Source organism: Saccoglossus kowalevskii, chromosome 5 (genome assembly GCF_978046115.1).
Source record: "Saccoglossus kowalevskii chromosome 5, keSacKowa6.1, whole genome shotgun sequence".
Classification (NCBI taxonomy): Eukaryota; Metazoa; Hemichordata; class Enteropneusta; family Harrimaniidae; genus Saccoglossus; species Saccoglossus kowalevskii.
The window spans coordinates 43352861-43374568 of NC_140645.1; the positions used below are offsets into that span (position 1 = coordinate 43352861).

General features: G+C 35.8%; 2 protein-coding genes across 2 annotated transcripts; one reads left to right on the top strand and one right to left on the bottom strand.

Annotated features, from left to right (window-relative positions):
* Positions 1 to 7651, bottom strand: LOC100378891 (uncharacterized). Its single transcript, XM_085499021.1, has 7 exons — positions 7591 to 7651; positions 6633 to 6848; positions 4161 to 4396; positions 3391 to 3552; positions 3052 to 3155; positions 1893 to 2015; positions 1 to 89 (listed from the first exon to the last, which is right to left on the bottom strand). The coding sequence occupies exons 1-7, from the start codon at positions 7649 to 7651 to the stop codon at positions 11 to 13; spliced, it is 981 nt and encodes a 326-aa protein (XP_085355147.1). The 3' UTR covers positions 1 to 10.
* Positions 7652 to 8103: 452 nt separating this feature from the next.
* Positions 8104 to 20554, top strand: LOC100379039 (zinc finger protein 511-like). The gene is made up of 5 exons (XM_085499720.1): positions 8104 to 8642; positions 15383 to 15584; positions 16583 to 16701; positions 17315 to 17431; positions 20167 to 20554. The coding sequence occupies exons 1-5, from the start codon at positions 8485 to 8487 to the stop codon at positions 20318 to 20320; spliced, it is 750 nt and encodes a 249-aa protein (XP_085355846.1). The 5' UTR covers positions 8104 to 8484; the 3' UTR covers positions 20321 to 20554.
* The last annotated feature ends 1154 nt before the right edge of the window (positions 20555 to 21708 follow it).

Sequence of the window (21708 nt, forward strand, 5' to 3'; positions counted from 1 at the left end):
TTGTTTAGCATTATAGCTTTCTCAGAATTTTATTGATTTCTTCCACACAAGAATCCATAGAATCATCTAATTCTGCTGCTTCTTCCAATCTGTAATGTAAACAAACAAAATAGCAGTTACAAACTACACTTCAATGTATGCAGGAATACGTCTTCAGAATTTAATAGTATATCACAAAAAGAGAATATTCAGTCCCGTACAAGTTCAGTCTCTCTTTGAGGTTTGTTTAGTCCAACCAGTTTAAATCTGATTTACACCAAGACTATTAGCTATCAATGCTGCTACTTTAATGCACAAAACATGGCAGTAGTAGTTTAGTTTATCCATGTCCATGTTAATACATCATTTGCTGACACTGTTATACACACAATCCATTTTAAAAGGCAGTCCTATTATAAACCACAGTTTATATTGCAATGTATCAAATAAAAAATCGGGATCAACAGCTCAAGTTCAGGGTGCGGTTTATATTAGGGACATATTGCAATCACTAAATGGGTGTGGTCATTTTTTCCCCACATCACCCGCACAAAACAAACAATACACCGTACAATCTTTTGAATATAAGTGTAACTCCAATTTAGATGTCAGGAAAGAGTGATAAGCCTCACGTCACAAAAAAACTGTTCACATGAAAAAAAAAATACTCTGTATATTTAATGTAATATGCATTTTTCTTCTTCGTAACGGAAAGTATATTCTGACAGGAGTTTCAAATAAAAACAAACATTAATGCATTGCTTAGTAGAAAATGATCATGGTACGGCACTAAAAAGTTCAAATTAATTTAGTTCATTTAAATATGTTAATGGCAGGTCACAGACTTCATGGTGAACGAAACCCGGAAGCGATTTACCGATAATGTAGTGCAATCTTTTGGCTTTGATTTCCATGGGAAAACGACACGACTTTTTTAAAATCAAGAAATTAGTTGTTTTTGAAAGATAAACTGAGCATTAAAAAAGAATTTAACAGTTTTTCGATGAGAACAGCTCATTGACGAAAACTTGCGACACACGGACGTATTCACAAGGAGTATTGACAAAAGTTGTCACAAGACAAAAGCAGTTTCACTGCGTGTTTGACATCCTCACACTACTGAACAATAAAGAGGTATGAATATCTTTTAGGCACGTTGTCAAAACAAATGAATAGGATTAGGAACAATGTACCAGCTCATTGAAACAAAGTCGGTCACGGTCTTGTTGAATTGGGGGTACTTTTCATGTTTTCAATTTTTGCTGAGAACTCTTTAACACTGAAGCTGAAATCAGGGGTCCGGTTACTATTAGGTATGCGGTTTATAATAGGATTTTAACGGTAGTCGTTGTGCAGCGTCCTGTTCGATATAGGACTCATAGCGACGTATACGTGTGTAAAATACATTGTTTATTTACATGAAATTCAAACACAGGTTGCATGACAACCACCGCGCTTTAACTATCCGTTGAGGGCTAACACTAATCTATGTGTTATTCACTAATGTTGAGGTCTGAATAGTTAAGTCATAAAGGATGGCGTGAGCGTCATACACGGCAGCACAACATTGATAAATAAAAAATAATGTTGAGGTCTGAATAGTTAAGTCATAAAGGATGGCGTGAGCGTCATACACGGCAGCACAACATTGATAAATAAAAAATAATGTTGAGGTCTGAATAGTTAAGTCATAAAGGATGGCGTGAGCGTCATACACGGCAGCACAACATTGATAAATAAAAAATAATGTTGAGGTCTGAATAGTTAAGTCATAAAGGATGGCGTGTGCGTCATACACGGCAGCACAACATTGATAAATAAAAAATAATGTTGAGGTCTGAATAGTTAAGTCATAAAGGATGGCGTGTGCGTCATACACGGCAGCACAACATTGATAAATAAAAAATACCAACCTTTGTTTTAATTCATTGTACAGTTCCTTTTCAAAACAACTCTTCTTGAGTGCTTGCTTACACTGTGTTGCTAGAGACTTGAAACATTGTAGTTTTGAAGCATTGTGAGCTGGATTGTCCCAACTGTGAAAAAAACAAATTACAGTCATGCATTGGACATTACAGTAAATACAATTGCAATGTTTTTATATTTGAAATTTGACACGATAAAATAATTTTACTTTTTACTTTTTTTAGCTCCGCTGTCGACTTTGTCGAGCGGAGCTTATCATATGAGTGATTGTCCGTCGTCGTCGTCCGTGTCAATGTTTTACTTTTTTGACTTCTTGAAAACTACAAGCCTGAATGCTTTGATACTTGGTGTATATGTACCTTGGGTAGACCTCTCTCAGATTTGTTCATTTCATGATGATATCTTCAATTCTCTAATTTTGGTGAATATTTTTGTCATTTTTAGTAAAAAGTGATATTTTCGACTTCTTGTTGAAAACCACAAGTGCAATTGCTTTGATATTACATATATAGGTACTACATGTGGACCTCTCTCAGATTTGTTCATTTTGTAATGATATCTTTAATTCTCTAATTTTGATGAATATTTTTGTAATTTTTGGTAAAAAGTGATATTTTCGACTTCTTGTTGAAAACCGCAAGTCCAATTGCTTTGATATATTATACATATAGGTACTACATGTGGACCTCTCTCAGATTTGTTCATTTTGTAATGATATCTTTAATTCTCTAATTTTGATGAATATTTTTGTAATTTTTGGTAAAAAGTGATATTTTCGACTTCTTGTTGAAAACCGCAAGTCCAATTGCTTTGATATATTATACATATAGGTACTACATGTGGACCTCTCTCAGATTTGTTCATTTTCTAATGATATCTTCTGTTCTTTAATTGCCATGTGCATTGCTAACAGCTATCTCAGCCGACAGGCTGCTTGTTTAATTATCTTGTGGGAGACGAGTGGTTTCAATATCACAGGGTTCACCCCAGAGAATTATAGCATAGCCTCCACTCCTCTATACTTTGGATATATACTGAAGCTTAATCATCATAATATACAGAATGGAGGTGATAAACTTATTGTTATGCAAATTAAAAAATATACAATGAAGATTCCAAGGAAGAACAGAATCATCACAAACTCACCTTGGTAAGTTGTTCACTAGCTTCCAAGCCATTAAAACATACTCAATAACTGCCTGCCATGATTCAGATGTCATCAATGTTTTACATTGGTCAATGCAGTCTTTCTGTGGAAATGAAAACAATTACCACATTATTCTCTATATAAAAATTTATTTTGTCAAGTAGAGACACGATGCATGGTCTTAATTTGGTTACAGAATATACCAGGCAACTAATAATCTATACAACAGAACAGAAACCATATTCTAGAAGTAGTAGTGGTAGAATGTCATTACAAAGTATATAAAGCAAGATTTCACATATGTAGTACTGAGTAAATTGGGTTCAACATTACTTTACCTTGAATGCCACAAGATGTGTTTTAACTCTTCTGTAACAGAAAGCGTCTCTGGATGAACCAAATCTTGTGTACGGAAAGGATTTGAAAATATTATGATGTAGAGTATTTAGACGAGTTTCCATAACAGATATATCAGGGGATGGAATCAAAACACGAATTTCCTGGAAAAGAAAAATAATCATAAGATATAATTGACATTGCATCACAGCTTGGGCTAGATTAAGGAAAGATATTCAGAAGGGGAATCATTCTTATCCAGTGTCCTAAATATGTAAGCTGTCGGTGAAGCATTCTTATCCAGTGTCCTAAATATGTAAGCTGTCGGTGAAGCATTCTTATCCAGTGTCCTAAATATGTAAGCTGTCGGTGAAGCATTCTTATCCAGTGTCCTAAATATGTAAGCTGTCGGTGAAGCATTCTTATCCAGTGTCCTAAATATGTAAGCTGTCGGTGAAGCATTCTTATCCAGTATCCTAAATATGTAAGCTGTCGGTGAAGCATTCTTATCCAGTGTCCTAAATATGTAAGCTGTCGGTGAAGCATTCTTTAATATTGAGTTTTGATAAAAGCCATGATTAGATGTACTACTAGGACAAATTTGTTGCAATGAGTTACAAACGTGTGTCATGTGCATGGAAAATGAACATCCACAAAGCATTTAAAACAATTTTTGCAACTTGCCATAACCATACCCTGGGATACAAAATACAACATACAACTGTGCCAATTCACCCTACACTAGTAAATTATATATAAAGTTTTACTATACCTCTTCTAGTTCTGGATGATTGTCAGACAAACTCGTCACAACATTGATCAACTGTTCTTTGGTCAAACCACAAATCTGAGTTGATATCGAAACAGGTTGGACTGTTCTTTGAACTCGTTGTTTCTTTGCCTTGGGTTTACTCGACGTTGGAGTATCTTGTCCTCCAGATGTTTGACATTTCCTTTTTTCATTGGATTCCTTTGGTGTTTTTGGTGGAGTCTCAAATACTCCAACTACTGAAATGGATGAAACAATTTAAGGTTAGTAAATGAAAGTAAAATGTCACGTTTGTGACCTGAAAATACATATTTTTTTTTAGCTAAGATGTAATTTCATTAATTAAAAATAAAGTATGATCTTGGTGCCACTTAAGCTAAAATGAGATTCTGTTAATTTGTACATCAAGTCTAATTCACTAAAATGTTAAGTAACTAAAGTGTTTATAGTAATATTGATGGACAATCTTCAGGAGGCATCTAAATTATTTGGGCAATAGAGAGATTCACTTCTGCATGTAGAAGTAGAACGTTTTACATAGAAGTACAGAAACTGGTGTTGACATTTGTTTTATGACAGTAAGTTGTGCACATGTTCCTGGACACCATTTTTGTCTATTGGTCATGGCTGAATCAATATTTCTTAGAATGTACAACACCTGTGCAAGGTGACTTCTCACATGTTTCAGTGTCAATATTCTTATTAAAGGGACAATTGTCAAGTGTTTGTTGAATCATCTTACTTCAAAATTTTTAAAATTACAACAAAAACCCACCATGAAGATTGCCTTGAAATCACTATTCAATTCTTTTCAAAATAGTCAATTTTTGGATAATTTAAATCAATCTGAGAAATCTTCAAAAATGTTGGACGCTGAATTTCAAGCCCTAAAAATTGACCTTCAGAGTTAAGTATCTTGAAATACTGATTAATCAGAATGTTTCTGGGGTTCACAATAAGTTGGCATTTATTCATTTGAACAAAGATGCTGAGATCAGTGGAAAAACATTTCCAAGGATCAGGATGAATGACATTTTACACTACATCATTTGTTTGCTAACTTGTCAATTGTTTCTATTATGTTTTACAATGGCATAGACACAATTCAAATCTACATCATTAACATAGCTAGACTTGGGGAATTCAAAAGAAGGATTAAGTATTGTATCATCCTTAAAAGGAAGTCCAGCACACTTGAATCATCATTGCAACAAGGTGTGAAAACCACACAATAGATCCTGGAAATTGTTGTAAAAAACGACATGTCCTTGAAAAATTGCATAATCAGGCACGAACAGTAGTCTGATCAAGCAATATAAAGGACTGTCGGTGGTTAGGGTGCAAACAATTTTACCTTACTACAAGTAATGCACATTTTGATAAATCTGCCACAGGCAGCAATAAAAAGCCAGAATAAAATTAGTAGAGATGTATTCTCTAAGTCAAGCCTACGTCACAAACTGGTCAAAATCCCCCAAACATTGCCAGCAACCAATCACAGACTAGCTTAAACAATAGCTTTCCCTGGCGATAATACTTAGCAACGTTATTTCCCCCACCCTAACTTGAAAAATCTTTTGTTTTTGTCCAGTTTCCGTTTCCGGTCTGTCTTAGAGAATTAATCTTTCCTATCACTGTATGAGAGTACTTGTGTTTAGACAGTTTGCTATTCTTAAAAACGAACCACAACAGAAATCCATAGAAGACAAGGATTTTTTTTTTTCTTCCGAAAATTCAATTTAATTTTGTTTGTGATAGGTTCTGGCAATGTTTGGGAGTCTTGACATACTGTAGAATACTTTATTTTCGCTTGCAATTTATTTTCGCTGAAGGGATGATTTCGTGAAAATAAAATTCAGCGAATATACTTTTTTTCCTATATTTTACATTAAACTCATCAATAATCAGTGAAAATAAATTCCATACAAAATGCCCGAAAAGCCTTTTCAGCGAAAATTAATTCCAGCGAAAATAAAGTATTCCACAGTAGTTTCATTTTTGGGAAAACTTGACAAACACCTATACACTAGATGTAATCAGTTTGCCACTAATGTAAGTTTTAACAGTTGCTAACTCTGTTCAAATGTTGTTGGCTCTCTTTCCGAAAAATATATGAACACAAAATAGAAATTGATTAATATATGCAGAGAAATTTGTCAACAACTTTGATTTCTTATTTAAATGATTATCAAAAATCTTGAGCAGGAGTGTTGGAGCAGCATGTTCTTAAACTTGTCAGACTACAATTTCTGTATAAATATAGTCCATATTACAGATTTTGATGTTCAGTTATTTTAAAATTAAAACTATGAAGTATTACCTCCATGGTTAAAATTAGAAGCTAAAATTTACTGTAAATGGGACAATATCAAGTAGCAGCTACAGATTCCTTAGACAGTGCAGTTACTTTTACACAATTTACCTAACTCCAAACAGCAAAAATATAGTAGGTGGAATTAAAAATACATTTCTTACCTAAATCAGAATGATCGTCTTCTTCATTTACATCTGTAGAATGATATCCAATATTATTTCTATGTAGTTGATACTCTGCTTTTGTCAGGTTCAGTCTTGATTTGAGTTTGCCATACTCTCTGATAAGCAAATCTCTTTGGCTTTCACGTGGAGTTGCATGATGTGGTGGGGTGAGAAATGGGTCTGATGGCATCATTGAAGTGGCTGTGTTACTAACTGAAATAGAAGCGATAGTACAGAATAAATGAAATTGATCGTTTTAGTGTTTACACTGCAAGGAAATACATATTTTGGAATTTCAACTGATAGATTTCTTGTAAATTAATGCAGCGAAATGTTAACATGTCCACTATCCTTCAAAACTGCCTTGTCAAAGGGGAAACTTAAAGGAATTCCCGCCACCTGAAGGACATTGATATCGGTCAACTTGGAAAACATAAAAGTATAACATACATGATTTTTGCTGTGGATAATTTATTTGAAAATGTTTTCTCAAATGCATGGGAATTTAGTTGTTTCAAAAACAATCGTTGTAATATATTTTATGTATGTAAATTTGTCAACTAAATTCGTCGCTCGAGCCAGGGACCAATTTTCAATGTCCCAAAACAAAATGGTGGTCTTTTAACAAAACATCATTTCTCGCAATAAGGTAAACGAGGCTAAAAACATTACTAGTACTACAGCATTTTTTTTCCGGAAATAATCCAATGTTTTGCCACTTTTTAACAAGAAGGTGGACCATTTCCGACCGATGACTCGAGTTGAGTTTACACATCCGGAGTTTAACATTTCCCGCGAATTTTTAAAAAATGTCGATTTTAGAACTTGTATAACTATGCGCCACAAACTTTTTTTTTTAAATAACGAAATAACATGAACCGAAAGAAATAGTAATGACAGAATATAGTACTAAAAATAACATAAAACATAAAAATCTCGTTGAAAAATAACTTACTCATATGTGGTTGCATAGTCCGGGTACCGGCCCCAAGGCTTCCTAAAACTCTACGATTCATTCTTAAAAATAGTTTCTCTTGATCGTTGGAAAAGGTAGGGATAGTGGATAGTTCCTAAACCACGCTTATTAAATTAAATATATGACGAATTAATAAAGATGCGATAACAAAAATCGCACAAAACGAAAGAAAACACAGAGCCTTTTTTTTCTAAGTACCACTCACAACGAGTACACTACGGGAACTGCTCAAAGGATTTCGATTCTGGCGCGATGATCTCTGATTGGATGATCTACTAATTTATTATTTGCATAGGTCAGCTGGGTCACTACATAAAAGTCCATATTTAAAAGAGATTATACTACATATTTAATTTACGTGTATGACCTAAAGAAGTAAAAGATTCACTAAGATTGCAATGTGTGCCAAAATTAGACACTAAAGTTCGGATTATTGAGTTTTAACGAAAAGTGCCCTTTGACCACACTCAGCTGGTTCGCTGTAATTGGTTGACTTATTTACCCATGGCTCTCATCGTTCAAAATGGCCGAAGTTTGAAGTAAAGTTTTGCGGAGGGTATTTTTTTCAAAAAAAAAACTCATTGAATGTAATGTTTATTAGTGTAATCGATATTTAAAAACATTGACCATTTCGAGGTGTATTCATAGGGACTATATTTTGTTTAGTTTTTGTTCACGACTTCACCGGTTCCATCACGATACGGTGGACTCACCAGCTACACTCTCCGATTTTTGTAGATGTAAACTAAGCTCGCTTGGTTCTCGTCCACGGTTCCATCAAATCACATTTGGTGATTTTGAGCGTTATATCGTGTCCTTGAAAATGGTATGCCAGCTTTTAAATTACCTGCATGCTGCCAGTTAAGTTAAAAAATGGAGTCATCGAAGAAGCCAATCTTTGACTGGAGTTACAAGCCCATAAAAAGAAGACTTCCGCCCGACGATTTATTCTTTGAAGATGGTGATGTGGAATGTTTTCTACAGGCAAAACAATATCCATTAGATCTAGAAGATGATGATACAGAACCAAGGTATGGCAATTAAATTATAAAGTCACTGATTTTGAAATTGAATTAAGGTAGCGAGAAGGGTTTTGTGACGTTTTTAAATAAAACATTCTCTGTCTGTTGTCTCGTTCAGAACAGTAATTTAGGTTATATATATCAAAAGACTAAGTATAGAGGTACAAGTTCGCACAAACTGGACAGTCATTGTTTACATAATTATCACGTGACATCAAAAATGGCGAACCTTGTAAAAATGACTAAGTACGCGATTGCGAGAGCACACTGCGGAATTTCCTGGTGAAATTTACGTCATGCATTGTCCGTAATCAAGCCCATTGAAATGCGTCTCCGATAATCAAAAGAGCTATTATTCCGATTTCTATGCAGGTTTGTTTTTTTGTCCTTAAATTATTTCATACTTGGCACCTTTAACAGACTATTATTCTGTGACAAAGCATTTTCTTTAAAAACCCAGACATATTTCGCACCATCATTATCTTTTGAACGATAACTGCGAGTTTGAATGTCCTAGTCCGAACGCACTTGATTTGGCGTCGGTCCCAATGAGTCGTACTCGATCAAAACTTCAACTCGAGAAAAACGCGAAAAACAGTTTTGGTTAATAAAACACTGTAAATTTGCTGCATTATTATAAATATACACTTAAAATGGCCAAACATATTAACCACTGATATCATAGAACTCATAAAGAGTGTCAGATAATGAATAATTTCAAGCTCGAGCGTGAAAAATGAAGAAAACTGCTGGCATTTGAGTCCGTACTCAGGAACGTTCGGGTTTTCCATTGTTATGCAAACGAACAACGAAGGATAATCCTCTGACAAACATTACTGTCCCACTGTACACGCTGACAGTTTACAAACAAGCTAATCCTTCAAGTGTCTCTGATAAGACATCTAATAAAACAGTTTTCATGGTGAAACAAAATGGCCGATGTTTGAAAAAAATTGCTGTGTCAGAGCGCGACACTGAGTGGCAGATTTTTCTTTGCCTCGTCTGTCAACGCTTTCTTTCTTTTCTTCGCCATTGCGTTAGAAAAAAAATGTATTAGTGAAATAGAATATTGACTTGGAAAATAAAACGATTTAAAAGAAAGTTGTGCAAAGTTACAGTACTCCTTTCGCACAACCTCCCGCCCGCTTCCGCTTTCCAATCACCTTTTTCTCTCGCTTTTGCGACCGCTTGTTGAATTCGACCAGACAATTTCCGCTTTATTTTCGACCGCGCAAAGCCTGAAATATCACCGCCCACCTGCTCGCTCGCGCGCATTTAAAATTCGGACTAACAGAATAATTTCCGAGGTTCACATTGTCTTATAATTGTCTTTCTGTTTTTTATAGATGTTGAACACCTGACAAAAGTTCAAATACTTTTTTGTTTTAACTATATATAATTATATGCACGCAACATGACCTTTTGACTTCGATTTGGCTTGGACTGAATATTTTATTTTAAACAATATTCTGATGTAAAATACAAAAAGTATTTCAACACAAGTACGACATGGTTGTCTGGGGTTTCTTTCCTGATTGTTGAGTTGTCGCAATGTGTTTTGTATAATTATTGTTGTTTTCCCCCGATGCTGAAGGACCGTAAAGCTAAATGGCAGTTACATGCATGGGCTGAGTGAAAGAAAATATTTCTAAGCCTAAAATAAAACCTAATATTACACCTCTTTGTGTATTTGTTAATTTTACATATGTTTGTCATGACAGTATGTTTGTAAATATCTAGAAAAATCTCGTCTTTCGTTGATAATTTCGATTGTTTGTTTGGAATGTCGATCCCCGTTGGTTTCTCCATACTGAGTTTAGGAAGGGCGTCGATCAACACCGTGACAATCAGCCGACAGAAGACAAACATTGACCGTAATTCATGGAGATCATGTCCGTAATTTGTGGGCTGAAACCCCAAATAATTAATCAAGTATTATTATTTTAATATATATATTATTTTACATCGCAAACTAAACCATGCCCAAAACAGAGCTAGAGTTATTCGCGGTGAAACAACCGCATTGAAGACGATGCAACTTCAACTAGCCATTTCCTACCTTGAAATAAAAAAAATAAAAATTCGAAGAGCATCGGAGAAAATATTAACAATCATCCTTATCAATCGCTTGCTTTTTTTATTCGAATCCATGAAATTCACGATTTTTTTTACATTTGTTGGCAACTTCCGCGCTAAAAAAGATTGAAAATGTGGGTGTGGTTATTTTGCAAAGTCCTGTTGATAATACGGACAAATATGGTTCTGTGACCCAGTTCGTGCTCCGCTCAGGTGACTCTCAGCCAGTCAATGATGTTGTAACAAAGCATATTTGACGCTAATTGAAGGGTCGTCGTACAATCCAATCACCGGCGTCGATTCACATAGTTTTTTGTGCTGTGACAGGCTTCAAAATTATTCGCTGAAAAACATATATTTTGACAAACTGATGGAATTTGACCTTAGTTCAAAAAGAAAATACTAGGCTAAGATACATTAGAGCTCACGCGAATCAGTTTTCTCTGCAAGTTGTGAAATAAAGTAAACCAGAGTAGCGTCGATGATTTTCAGCCCTGAAGGACTTCCGTGTGAATCCTGAGTTTTGAATTGTTCATCGACTGGCCACCAAATAGTTATGGCTATAACTAAATTTGACACGTTTTTCTTTTAAGCCCAATAAATTATTCATACATGTCAAGCTCTGTTCGATTTTTTCAGGGCATGTGGCCGTTTTAGTCGAAAATATTTTTTGTGGGAACACTTTTGCGGTACGTATACGGTATAGACCGAGCTCATTTTACCAGACGTGGACCGATGTGGATTCGATATCGTTATTTTTGGAATTAATCACTAACATTTCCTCGTTTCTCTGCTCTGTCAAAAGGAGTTACCTAGGATTTTTTACGTAACTGTCTCATTAAAATAAAAAATAAATAAATATTACATCTAGAACAAGCACCCAAAACACGTAACAAGAGGTCCCAGTTCAGTTGCTTTCACGATACAAGTGTAATACAACTATTAGATTTGAAGTGTCGTTCAGAATGTAATAATAGTTAATACTAGTTGTATGTTCACACTTTACTATCAAAACCACCATTTCGACCACCCATGTGCCAGTTTTCAGTGTTTGGGCGAGCGGTCAATGTTTTCAATGAGCGAGCGAGCGAAAAAAAAACGCGATTAAAATGCGGTCGGTTTCCGGTCGGACAAGACCGCGTGGTCGGAAATTAAGCGATAAGCGGTCGATGTAAAAGCGGAAGGTTGGGCGAAATGAGTACTGTATGACCATGTTTCAGTCTCCGACGAAGTCTCGACTGACAACAATGCTGACAATGGACGTTAATTAAAACACGCATTGTTTGCAACTGGAAGCTTACCACCCGTTATATCAGAATCGTCAACAACAGAGTATACAGATAAGATGTTATCATTTAATTCCTTCCAAAGATAAACACTATGCAAATATCCACCAAACGGCAGTTGTAGTCTTTTCTGCTAGTGTTTTAAAACACTAATTTGAGCAACGTTATTTCGCAATTTCGATCTTTTGTAAACCTGGGGTGATGTATCAAGGTCTAAAGTAACCGTTTTATCAATTTTTGAAAAATCAAGAAAAAAGTAAAAATTTCCCTTCTCGCTACCTTAATTGAAATCGACGACTGGTAATCTATTACAATATCAACAATGATTCACGGATGTTTTGACCCCACGACACTAGAACCCTTTGACGTCTCAATCGTCAACGGCCTGAACGTTTCTGCCAAGAATTTCGACCCGAGCGGACTTTTTTGCCCGTGGCACCCTTCTGTAAAATAAACGAACTTCAGTATTTGAAATTAGCGTTACATTATGTTGCCAATATTCAAAAAAAAAAAAAAAAAAAAAAAAAAAAAAAAAATATTAGTGAAGCCATAAAAAAAAGATCTCCCAATCAGATCAAGCAAATAGTACCTCTGTACATATAAAAAAAAAAAAAACGTTTTACCACTTTTATTGTTTAATATATACATGATGAAGATGAGTGATTTGAACAAGTTGGGTTAAACCATGGAACTATAAACCCCAGGAAGAACAACGAAACTAAGAGGATTAAAAAAACCTTTGTCTTAGTTTATCTTACAGTGCTTTCGCTTTTGTTTCCACAACATTAGTCATACTCCATGTTAGTTGCTGCCAATACGCTCGTATCAACCGCTTTGCTGGAAACGGAAAACTTGGAAAAAAAAATTTCATATCTGTGCAGTAAAATATTTCATTCACCACGCATGTGCAAACAAGTCAGTCTGCAGGGTGACCTTCAGTGTACCGGAAATCATGCAACGGGTCAGAGTTTTGGCGAGTTTTCATAATTTTCAATGTCGTTTTTAGATTACTTCTTGTTTTTTTCAACCCTCGAAAAAATAAGGTTGCGAAAGTTTGTGAAACATGGGGTTTGGTATGCTGTTTGTTGTCGAGATATCCAGACTTATTCCGTGTTTCCCTTCGATTGCCAGAAGTGGCAATGTGTTTTTTTTCCCGTTGAATGTCGCTCATTTATCAGTGTTTTTGTCTTGGCGCCATTGTTTTTTTATGCTATAACCGAAACAATTCGATCACGCGTTCTTCCGAAGTCGCTCGATTGACTCCGAAAATGACCGATAGTTGGAGATAAATGTTCATTTGCGTAAATTGGCTTATTTTTTAATGCGACGAAATAAACAGTCAAAATAAACATTCAACATCGCGGCAACTATCATAGTTCAAAGGAAACGAAGTGGTTGTTCTTCCTGGGGTTTATAGTTCCATGGTTAAACCAACTTCAATGGAAGATGTCAAACTAATAGTGGGTGACTCAGACATTTTGAATATAAATAGAAGATCGCGATGCGATTGACTTTCACTTTATTTCATTCAATCATAAACATTTCTATATAATAAATGGCAAAATTGTATGTACAGACACAGTACAGACACAGTATAATCATTGGTTAATTCCATTAGTTTCCATTAGTGAAAACAAGTTTGATAATATATCAAAATACATGTAGTCAAGTTTTTTATGCTAATTATGTTTGTCCATTTTTTCTATAAACTTTGGTATATTTTCCTATATAGTAATATGAATTAATAACATTTATATAAAAACTAAGAAATCAGGTAAATTGGTGGCTAAAATTAAAAGGTTGTCACATACAAGATGGGGTCAATATTTGCCTTCAATACACTCAACTGAGACAGGAAGTGTGTCATATATTGAACTGTATTACTAGTATTCAAATACCGTGTCTTTGTTAAATAAATGGCATCTGTAGATGTGTGAATTGACTCTGGGATAAAATGTCTCACATCAACAAACCTCCAGCTATTAATAGATCATTTTCTGTCTGAATGAACAATTTTGATGAAGTAATGATATCGCAATGATATATTCCTCTCTGAAATGTCCATACTTCAACATCAAAAAAGAGACATTAAAGTTCAAAATCAAATCGTTTGAATTTTGTGGGGGACTTTGATCCACATCTTTCACACATTACTCATTGACAACATCTTGCAGTGACTAAAAAATCACCTACCTGGCAGATTTCTCAATTTGTATAACTATATGAAAGAGTGATCAGTCTTTCAATAAAAGCTTTTGATGTAAAAACCTGACGTTTCCTGCTTTCGGATCTGTTTGCATAATTGGCAATTGGTGGAAATATCTTTCAACTCATACCACATTTTTTTTTATGTTTATTTATTATTAACATGAACATTGCAAGTACATATTAATAACATTTATTAACATTAATAAACGTACAATTTTTAAACTAAATACATATATATGCCATGCATGTGTGAGTTTTTAGTAACATCAATATGCTGTGTTTGCAATACAAAAGTTATTTGTGAATAAATATGTTGTACTTCCAATGTATGAGTTATACCTAAAATATTTAAATATATATATAAAGATAATATACAAGACCAAAACTTTGGTGGTTGGTATTTCCACTTGCAATGCTTGAATGAAATCAATATTGTGAAAGACATGATTAGGATTAAAACTCCAGTGACATTTTCATTTACAGTCGTAAATTCTAGTGAGTAATCACTTACTTCAGAAATGAGTGAAACTCCTGTCTATGATCTAAAAATCTAATTCTGAATGATCAAGGCTTGAATTAATGTGATTCTGTTAATACACAGTCTGAGAAATTACATGTCAATAAAAGTATGGGAATGTGCCAGGCGACAGTTCCGGACATTGAGTGTCACTGTTGTCTCTCCTGACTTTTTTTTAATTTTCTTTCTGTATGTGCAAATTGCAAGTGCTAGTGACGACACATAGTGCATTTTGCCACAGAACTCATATTCATGTTTGGGACTACATGACAGGGCTCTGCGACCATCTCTCTGTCAAATGACAATTTGTAATGCGCTATCCTGGCGTCAACCAGGCCCGGTCGAACACAAGCATCTGCGGACCTTAACCAAGGTTCCCTCAAAGTCGCATTCGTTAGTGAATGAATCTCCGCCAGTGGAATTGGCCTTCCCATTGAGTCTGTGGCACACTCACCCAGGGTAGGGGTCGACCCTTTGATGTTCAGCCTAAGGTAGGATTTGAACTTGGGTCTACCGATCATGAGTCTGATGCGACAATCACTATGCTACCAGTGACGGGTATGGGAATGTTTATCTTATGGTGTCTGCACCTTCTACTGGATAAGCATGAATTTACAACTATTAATGTTGATAAAAAGTCATCTAATTTGTTTTTTTTTCAGTGTTCTTGAATTCAAGTGTCATGAACCAAGGTGTAATGATTTGTTTACCAGTATCCAGGCCTATGAGATTCATTATAACTCTAAACACAGATACGTGTGTAACCACTGTAAACGATTCTTTCCATCCAATCATTTGTTAGATATACATGTATTAGAATGGCATGATGCTTTATTCCAAATGCTAGCAGAGAAACAAAATATGGTGAGTTTAATTTTTTTTTGTGCCAGGCAACAGTTCTGGACATTGAGTGTCACTGTTGTCTCTCCTGACTTTTTTTTTCACATTTTATAAACAATATACCGGTAAGTGTAAATACAAGGATAATCAGGGCCACAACACTTTTGTTTGTGCCTTAAATCACCTAAACAGTCACATACACTTCTGTTTTTTCTCCTGAAGTTCAACCTTCCCAGCAGTCAAAAAGCTGGCTCAATTTGATTTTGAAATGATACCTGTAGAGGGTGCACTGATCTTATATTTTATTTGAAACCCTTTACTTTGAGATGAATAGGGTGATTATTATTATTTTGAATCAATACGGAATGACTTTTATGGTACCAATAGACCATTTTCTCCTCACTATGAAATCCAGCATTTTGCAAGAAATTGAACATAAAAACAGGACGCACAAAGGTCATAGTGACACCAAAATGCACCGAGGCAATACAAGTTGTGCATTTTATCTCATTTGCCTATTTTTGAATGAATATCATGTAATAATGTGCCATAAACAGTAGACCATTTTCCTTTCACTGTGAGATTGTGCGTTATGTGGGAAATCGATCGTAAAAATAGGACAAACAAAGGTTATTGTGTCATGGTAGCAACTAACATCGCGTGGGATTCGACAAACACAAAATTATTTCAAAGGATATTTCCATGCTTATTAATATACTGTACACATTTGATGATGGTCAATTTCGATGAAGTGAGGGTATTCAAATGCAATTATATTTTTCTGACAAAGAATGGCCTTTTGATGTGAGCTACCAAATAAAGAAATTCGAATTCAAAATCAAATTGTTCATTTTTTGTTGCAGAGGTTTGGCATGTGTCTTTCACGCAACTCGCGAGATCACAGTCGCAGTTGATCGGGAAATCACCTATTGATGATAGTCAGTTTCTATGATTCTTTTAGATGATTACATGAGATCTTTCTGTGAACTAAAAATCACCAATTAAATATGTTCTATTTACAGTATTGTTGTCTTATTGAGAGCTGTGGAGAAAGATTCAAGACAACCAAAGACAGGAAATCACATCTTGTTAAAATACACAAATACCCAACAAATTTTAGATTTGATAAAACAGCAAAAAGGTAAGATTCAATTATATTCTAACTTTTTTTTGACAAAAGTTGTTGTAGTGAAATTGGTAATTCCATTGGAATCCAGGATATGTAATAATTCTTATAATTATGTTTGAAATTTTTCATTAGTGCTTCAATCAAAATTTTAAAAATGCAATTATACTTAATAAAATTATTGGATGAAATTCAAATTAAACACTTTTCTCTTCTTATGGCTGATATCTATTGTGTCTGTGCTTTCTCATAGAAACTCTATTCCTAAAAAAATATTTTTCAAACTACTCATTTTAAATTGTTGATTCTTTGTTTCTCAATCATTGTAAAAATTTGGTGTGTACAACCCAACAAAAATAAAACAAACAAAATTACATGTATGTTGTCATGAGAAACAAAGCTCAGCTGTAAATTAGTGCTACAGTAGAAGCTGTAGATGCTCAATAGATACATGATGTTTTAGATTCTCACTCAATTTTTTTCAGGAATGACGAAAGAAGGGAGGGATGTTTATTTTCAGTATTGTGCATAATCACTAGTGTAATGCATGTGGGAGAGGCAGGGAGGGTGCCCGGGGGGAGGGTGGCACTGACAATCTAGTAACATGGTTTTTTTTTATAAAATATAGCAAACCACTGAAGACAGCTAGTTGTATTGTTGCTATGGAAACCCCAAATAAAGATGTTGATAGTTTAACAGATACTATGGAAGCTATAGAAGTTACCTCAGCAACTAAAGTTTACAGGTATGATTATTCTGTTTTCCTCGATAGTTTTTTTTTTCTACACTCTAGCAATTATAATGAAGTTCTTCCATGGTACATGTTTTTGTAATATGTCTAATAAGAGAGTGATTACAGATAGTGAGTGCACAATTTCTAAAACCTGGGGTGACCATCTTAAACTAAAATAATTCAAAATATTTTTTTGAATGATTACTTTAATCAAAATGTTGCTACACTTTCAAACATAGACAAAACAAAACATACAAGTGGCGTTCAATAAGTAATGTTCCTGACCTATTTCCCATAGCAGGAGATTAATGAAACTTGGCACAGTTATTAGTCTTTCTATACATAGAAACCACCCAGAGTTATGCATTTCTCCTATCGTTTGGTGCAGCTCTGGACACCGTTTTTGCAGAACACCCCAGGTTGGTCCTCTAACCATGTCGTAACTTCAGAAATCAGGGCTGCATCATCTGGGAAACGCTTTCCTTTCAAAAACAACTTCATGGCTGGGAAGAGATGAAAGTCAGAGGGTGTAAGGTCAGGAAAGTAAGGGGGTGGTGGAGGGTTTCATAGCCACTCGCCTGTGCTTCTGATCTGGCGACATAAGAGTTGTGGACCGGAGCGTTGTCCTGCAGGAGGAGGATACCTTTGCTGATTTGTCCCCCCCTTGATTTTGATAGCTTCTCTTAAGTTCATCAAAAGTGAAGCTTAATATGCTCCTGTAAGTGCGGTACCCTTTGCCTGGAAATCTGTCATCACTACTCCATCCTGGTCCCAGAAGACTGTGAGCATGACCTTCTTTGAAGGTGGGGAGTCCAAGTGCTTCCACTGCATTGACTGGGCTTTGGTCTCTGGATCATAGTGATGGACCCAAGTTTCATTCTGTGTAATCTTTTGAAAAACTTTGACTCATCTTCTTGGCACATCTCCAAATTCATCCTTGAGCACTCAACACATTCTTGCTCCCGAAAGGTGTGATCAACCTGGGAATCTATCTGGCAGACACCTTATACATATGCAAATGGTCATGAATGATAGTTTCCACAGACCCTCTACTAATCTTGACCTCTTAAGCTATTTGGCGAATAGTAGTGTTTCGATCTTCCAAAATGGCTGCCTTAACTTGACGGACAGATGCCTCATCAATGGCAGAAGAGGGACGACCAGGTCTGGGAGCTGTTTCCGGCCATGTTTGAATTCACGATGCCAGCATTTTACAAGGTCATATGATGGGGCATCATCACCATAAGTTTCTTTCATTAATGATTTCATCAAGTCTTTTTGGTGTCCTTTCAAATACAAAAAACGATCACTTCGCAACACTCAACTGGCTCCATTTCAAACCTGACTCAGTTCAAACACCTGTAAATCAGAAACCCCAATTAGTTCAGAACTGTTTTTTGAAAAATAACTCATAGAGATGTAGATCATTACACATGCAAAATTTCATCTAGATCAAACAACTGGAAGTGGGTCAGGGGCATTACTTATTGAACACCTATCGTAGACATGCTGTAAATTAAATCAATGTTATTATTTTTAGAACTGTAACTCTGAGAAGAGAAAGTAAACCAACTAAATTTAATTCTACGCTGCACTAGAATCTGCACTTACCAGAACAAGTTGTGTACTCACAGGCCCTATCCCTCAGAGGTTTCACTCTAGGATCTGCACTTACCAGAACAAGTTGTGTACTCACAGGCCCTATCCCTTAGAGGTCTCACTCTAGGATTTGCACTTACCAGAAAAAGTTGTGTACTATATACCCTATCCCTCAGAAGCCTCTCTCTAGAATCTGCACTTACCAGAAAAAGTTGTGTACCTATAGACCCTATCCCTCAGAGGTCTCACTCTAGGATCTGCACTTACCAAAAAAAGTTGTGTACTCACAGGCCCTACCCCTCAGAAGCCTCTCTCTAGAATCTGCACTTACCAGAACAAGTTGTGTACTCACAGGCCCTACCCCTCAGAAGCCTCTCTCTAGAATCTGCACTTACCAGAAAAAGTTGTGTACCTATATACCCTATCCCTCAGAGGCCTCCTTCTAGGATCTGCACTTACCAGAACAAGTTGTGTACCAATAGACCCTATCCTTCAAAGGTCTCTCTCTAGCATATGCATATACCAGAACAAGTTGTGTACCCATAGATCCTATCCACCAGAGGCCTCTCTCTAGAATCTGTACTTACCAGAACAAGTTGTTGACCCATAGACCCTATCCCTCAGAGGCCTCTCTCTAGGATCTGTACTTACCAGAACAAGTTGTTGACCCATAGACCCTATCCCTCAGAGGCCTCTCTCTAGGATCTGCACTTACCAGAACAAGTTGTGTACTCACAGGCCCTATCTCTTAGAGGTCTCACTCTAGTATCTGCACTTACCAGAACAAGTTGTGTACCCATAGAATCTATCCCTCAGAGGCCTCTCTCTAGGACCTGCACTTACCAGAAAAAGTAGGTGTCATTTAGACTGACATCTCTGGGCGTTGCCAAGGATGGTCTGGGTTAAAGCAGTAGACCCAAATGCATCCATTCTCCCATAGTGCTCAGACAAGGAATTCAGTACATGCTGACTAGCATGTGTGAAGAGCATTCGTATGTGTGTGTTTGTCAAATTATATAACATCACCGTACAGGTTTCATATGCTCACTTTATTTCTCAATGGCAATTGTGGTTTGCATCATAACTGCACACAATTTGTGTATACCGGTAAATAATATACTTTAGACATGTTGTACACATACTTTCAGAATACCAAAGACAATTACATTTGGCAGGGGTGTTGCCAGGGGATTTGAAAGAAGACACAAACCACCGGCACAGAAATCTAAAAAGAAGATCAAACCACATAGAACAAAAGATTCAATCCATTCTAGTGAACAAACTGAAGCAATGGACTTGTAAATATAATTTGTAAGTTAATATCTTTGCTTTCGATGGATATTCTGTAGGTCTTTATTTTATTGATACATGTGCTTAATATACTAAATTACCAAACCTGTAAATATTTCTCTTTTTCTCTTTGAATTAACAGTGGAGTATGTTATGTGGAAATCTAATTTAGCTTTGTACACCTAGTTCTTGAATATCTTAAATAAATTTGCATCTATGCTAGATTATCTACTCATGTACATATAATGTGGATGACTTTTTATTTATTCATAAATAAAAGTACTGCAAAATAAAAGGTTAACTGTTAAATTTTTGCCAAATTTGTTGCTAAGATATATATATGATGGTGCATATAGTTTGCTGGTTAAATCAATTCATTGACAGAGGGTGGTGTGGAGTGGCAAAATGATTTGGGGAAAAAAAATGTTTTCCGGTTGTGCACATGTTGACAGGACTTTCGCTGATTATGTCTAAACTGAAAACTTGTACAGGGGTTTTTCTAGAAAAAATCTGCAAGAGGGAGCACTGCAATTCAGCAGCGCCACCAAGTTTGGGAGATAGGGTTCTCCCTACCGGGCAATGGAGTTTTTCATAATTCTAAGTTAAAATGGAGCATTCTATGGCTTTCTTGGGGCCAAAATTACTACCAGACAAGTCTTCAACTGTGACCACATGTGATCCCTGGTCAATCAGAATGTTAGGGTTGCCAGGAGATCTGCCCCCCAGGCTAAGGGGCACATGGCCATGGCATGAGGTCGCTGCGTCCCTGTTCCCTTGTTTAAAAAAATTCCTGTTGTACATGGCTTTGATGTACACATAATGCTGATTCATTATGCTACAAATACTACCGCCATTGACGCATCACTCGAGACAACAAACTCCATCTTACAAGCACTACTGTACAGAGCTGATTATTCACTGGTTTTTATTCATGCTTGTACTATTTTAATTATGCTGAATAAAACACTTTGAATATGCAAATTAACTATGAAATGTGCTGTTTCCTTCACAGCCTTTTGATTTTGATTCTACAGTTTTAAGCCATTTTTTTTAAATTTGTCATCAAAGTTGTGTACCAGACACTTCAAATATCACCAGCCCTGCCAGAAAGATGCATGTACAAGCCCATTACAGACCAGATGCATTACAAATTCTTTTCAAATACTTTCACTCAAGCACATCCAGTTACCTTTTTTAGCCGAAGGAGACAACCACCACCACAACAACAGTCTTAATGATGTTTAGTGTCTATTTGGTTATCACTTAAATCTAGATCAGATAATCAAATTTATAATCAGCATGAACATCTTCTGCTTCATCTACTTGCTGAACATCTACAGCTTCTACTGTAGCACAAATACACAGCTGAGTTTTGTTTCCAATGATGGCATGATTTGTTT

Coding starts and splice junctions, on each gene's coding strand:
- LOC100379039 (XM_085499720.1), top strand. CDS start 8,485: ATGGAGTCATCGAAGAAGCCAATCTTTGACTGGAGTTACAAGCCCATA. Junction 16,702..17,314: donor TTTGATAAAACAGCAAAAAG/GTAAGATTCAAT, acceptor TATAAAATATAG/CAAACCACTGAAGACAGCTA. Junction 17,432..20,166: donor TCAGCAACTAAAGTTTACAG/GTATGATTATTC, acceptor ACATACTTTCAG/AATACCAAAGACAATTACAT.
- LOC100378891 (XM_085499021.1), bottom strand. CDS start 7,651: ATGAATCGTAGAGTTTTAGGAAGCCTTGGGGCCGGTACCCGGACTATG. Junction 6,849..7,590: donor GACTATGCAACCACATATGA/GTAAGTTATTTT, acceptor CTTCTATTTCAG/TTAGTAACACAGCCACTTCA. Junction 4,397..6,632: donor AGACGATCATTCTGATTTAG/GTAAGAAATGTA, acceptor CATCCATTTCAG/TAGTTGGAGTATTTGAGACT.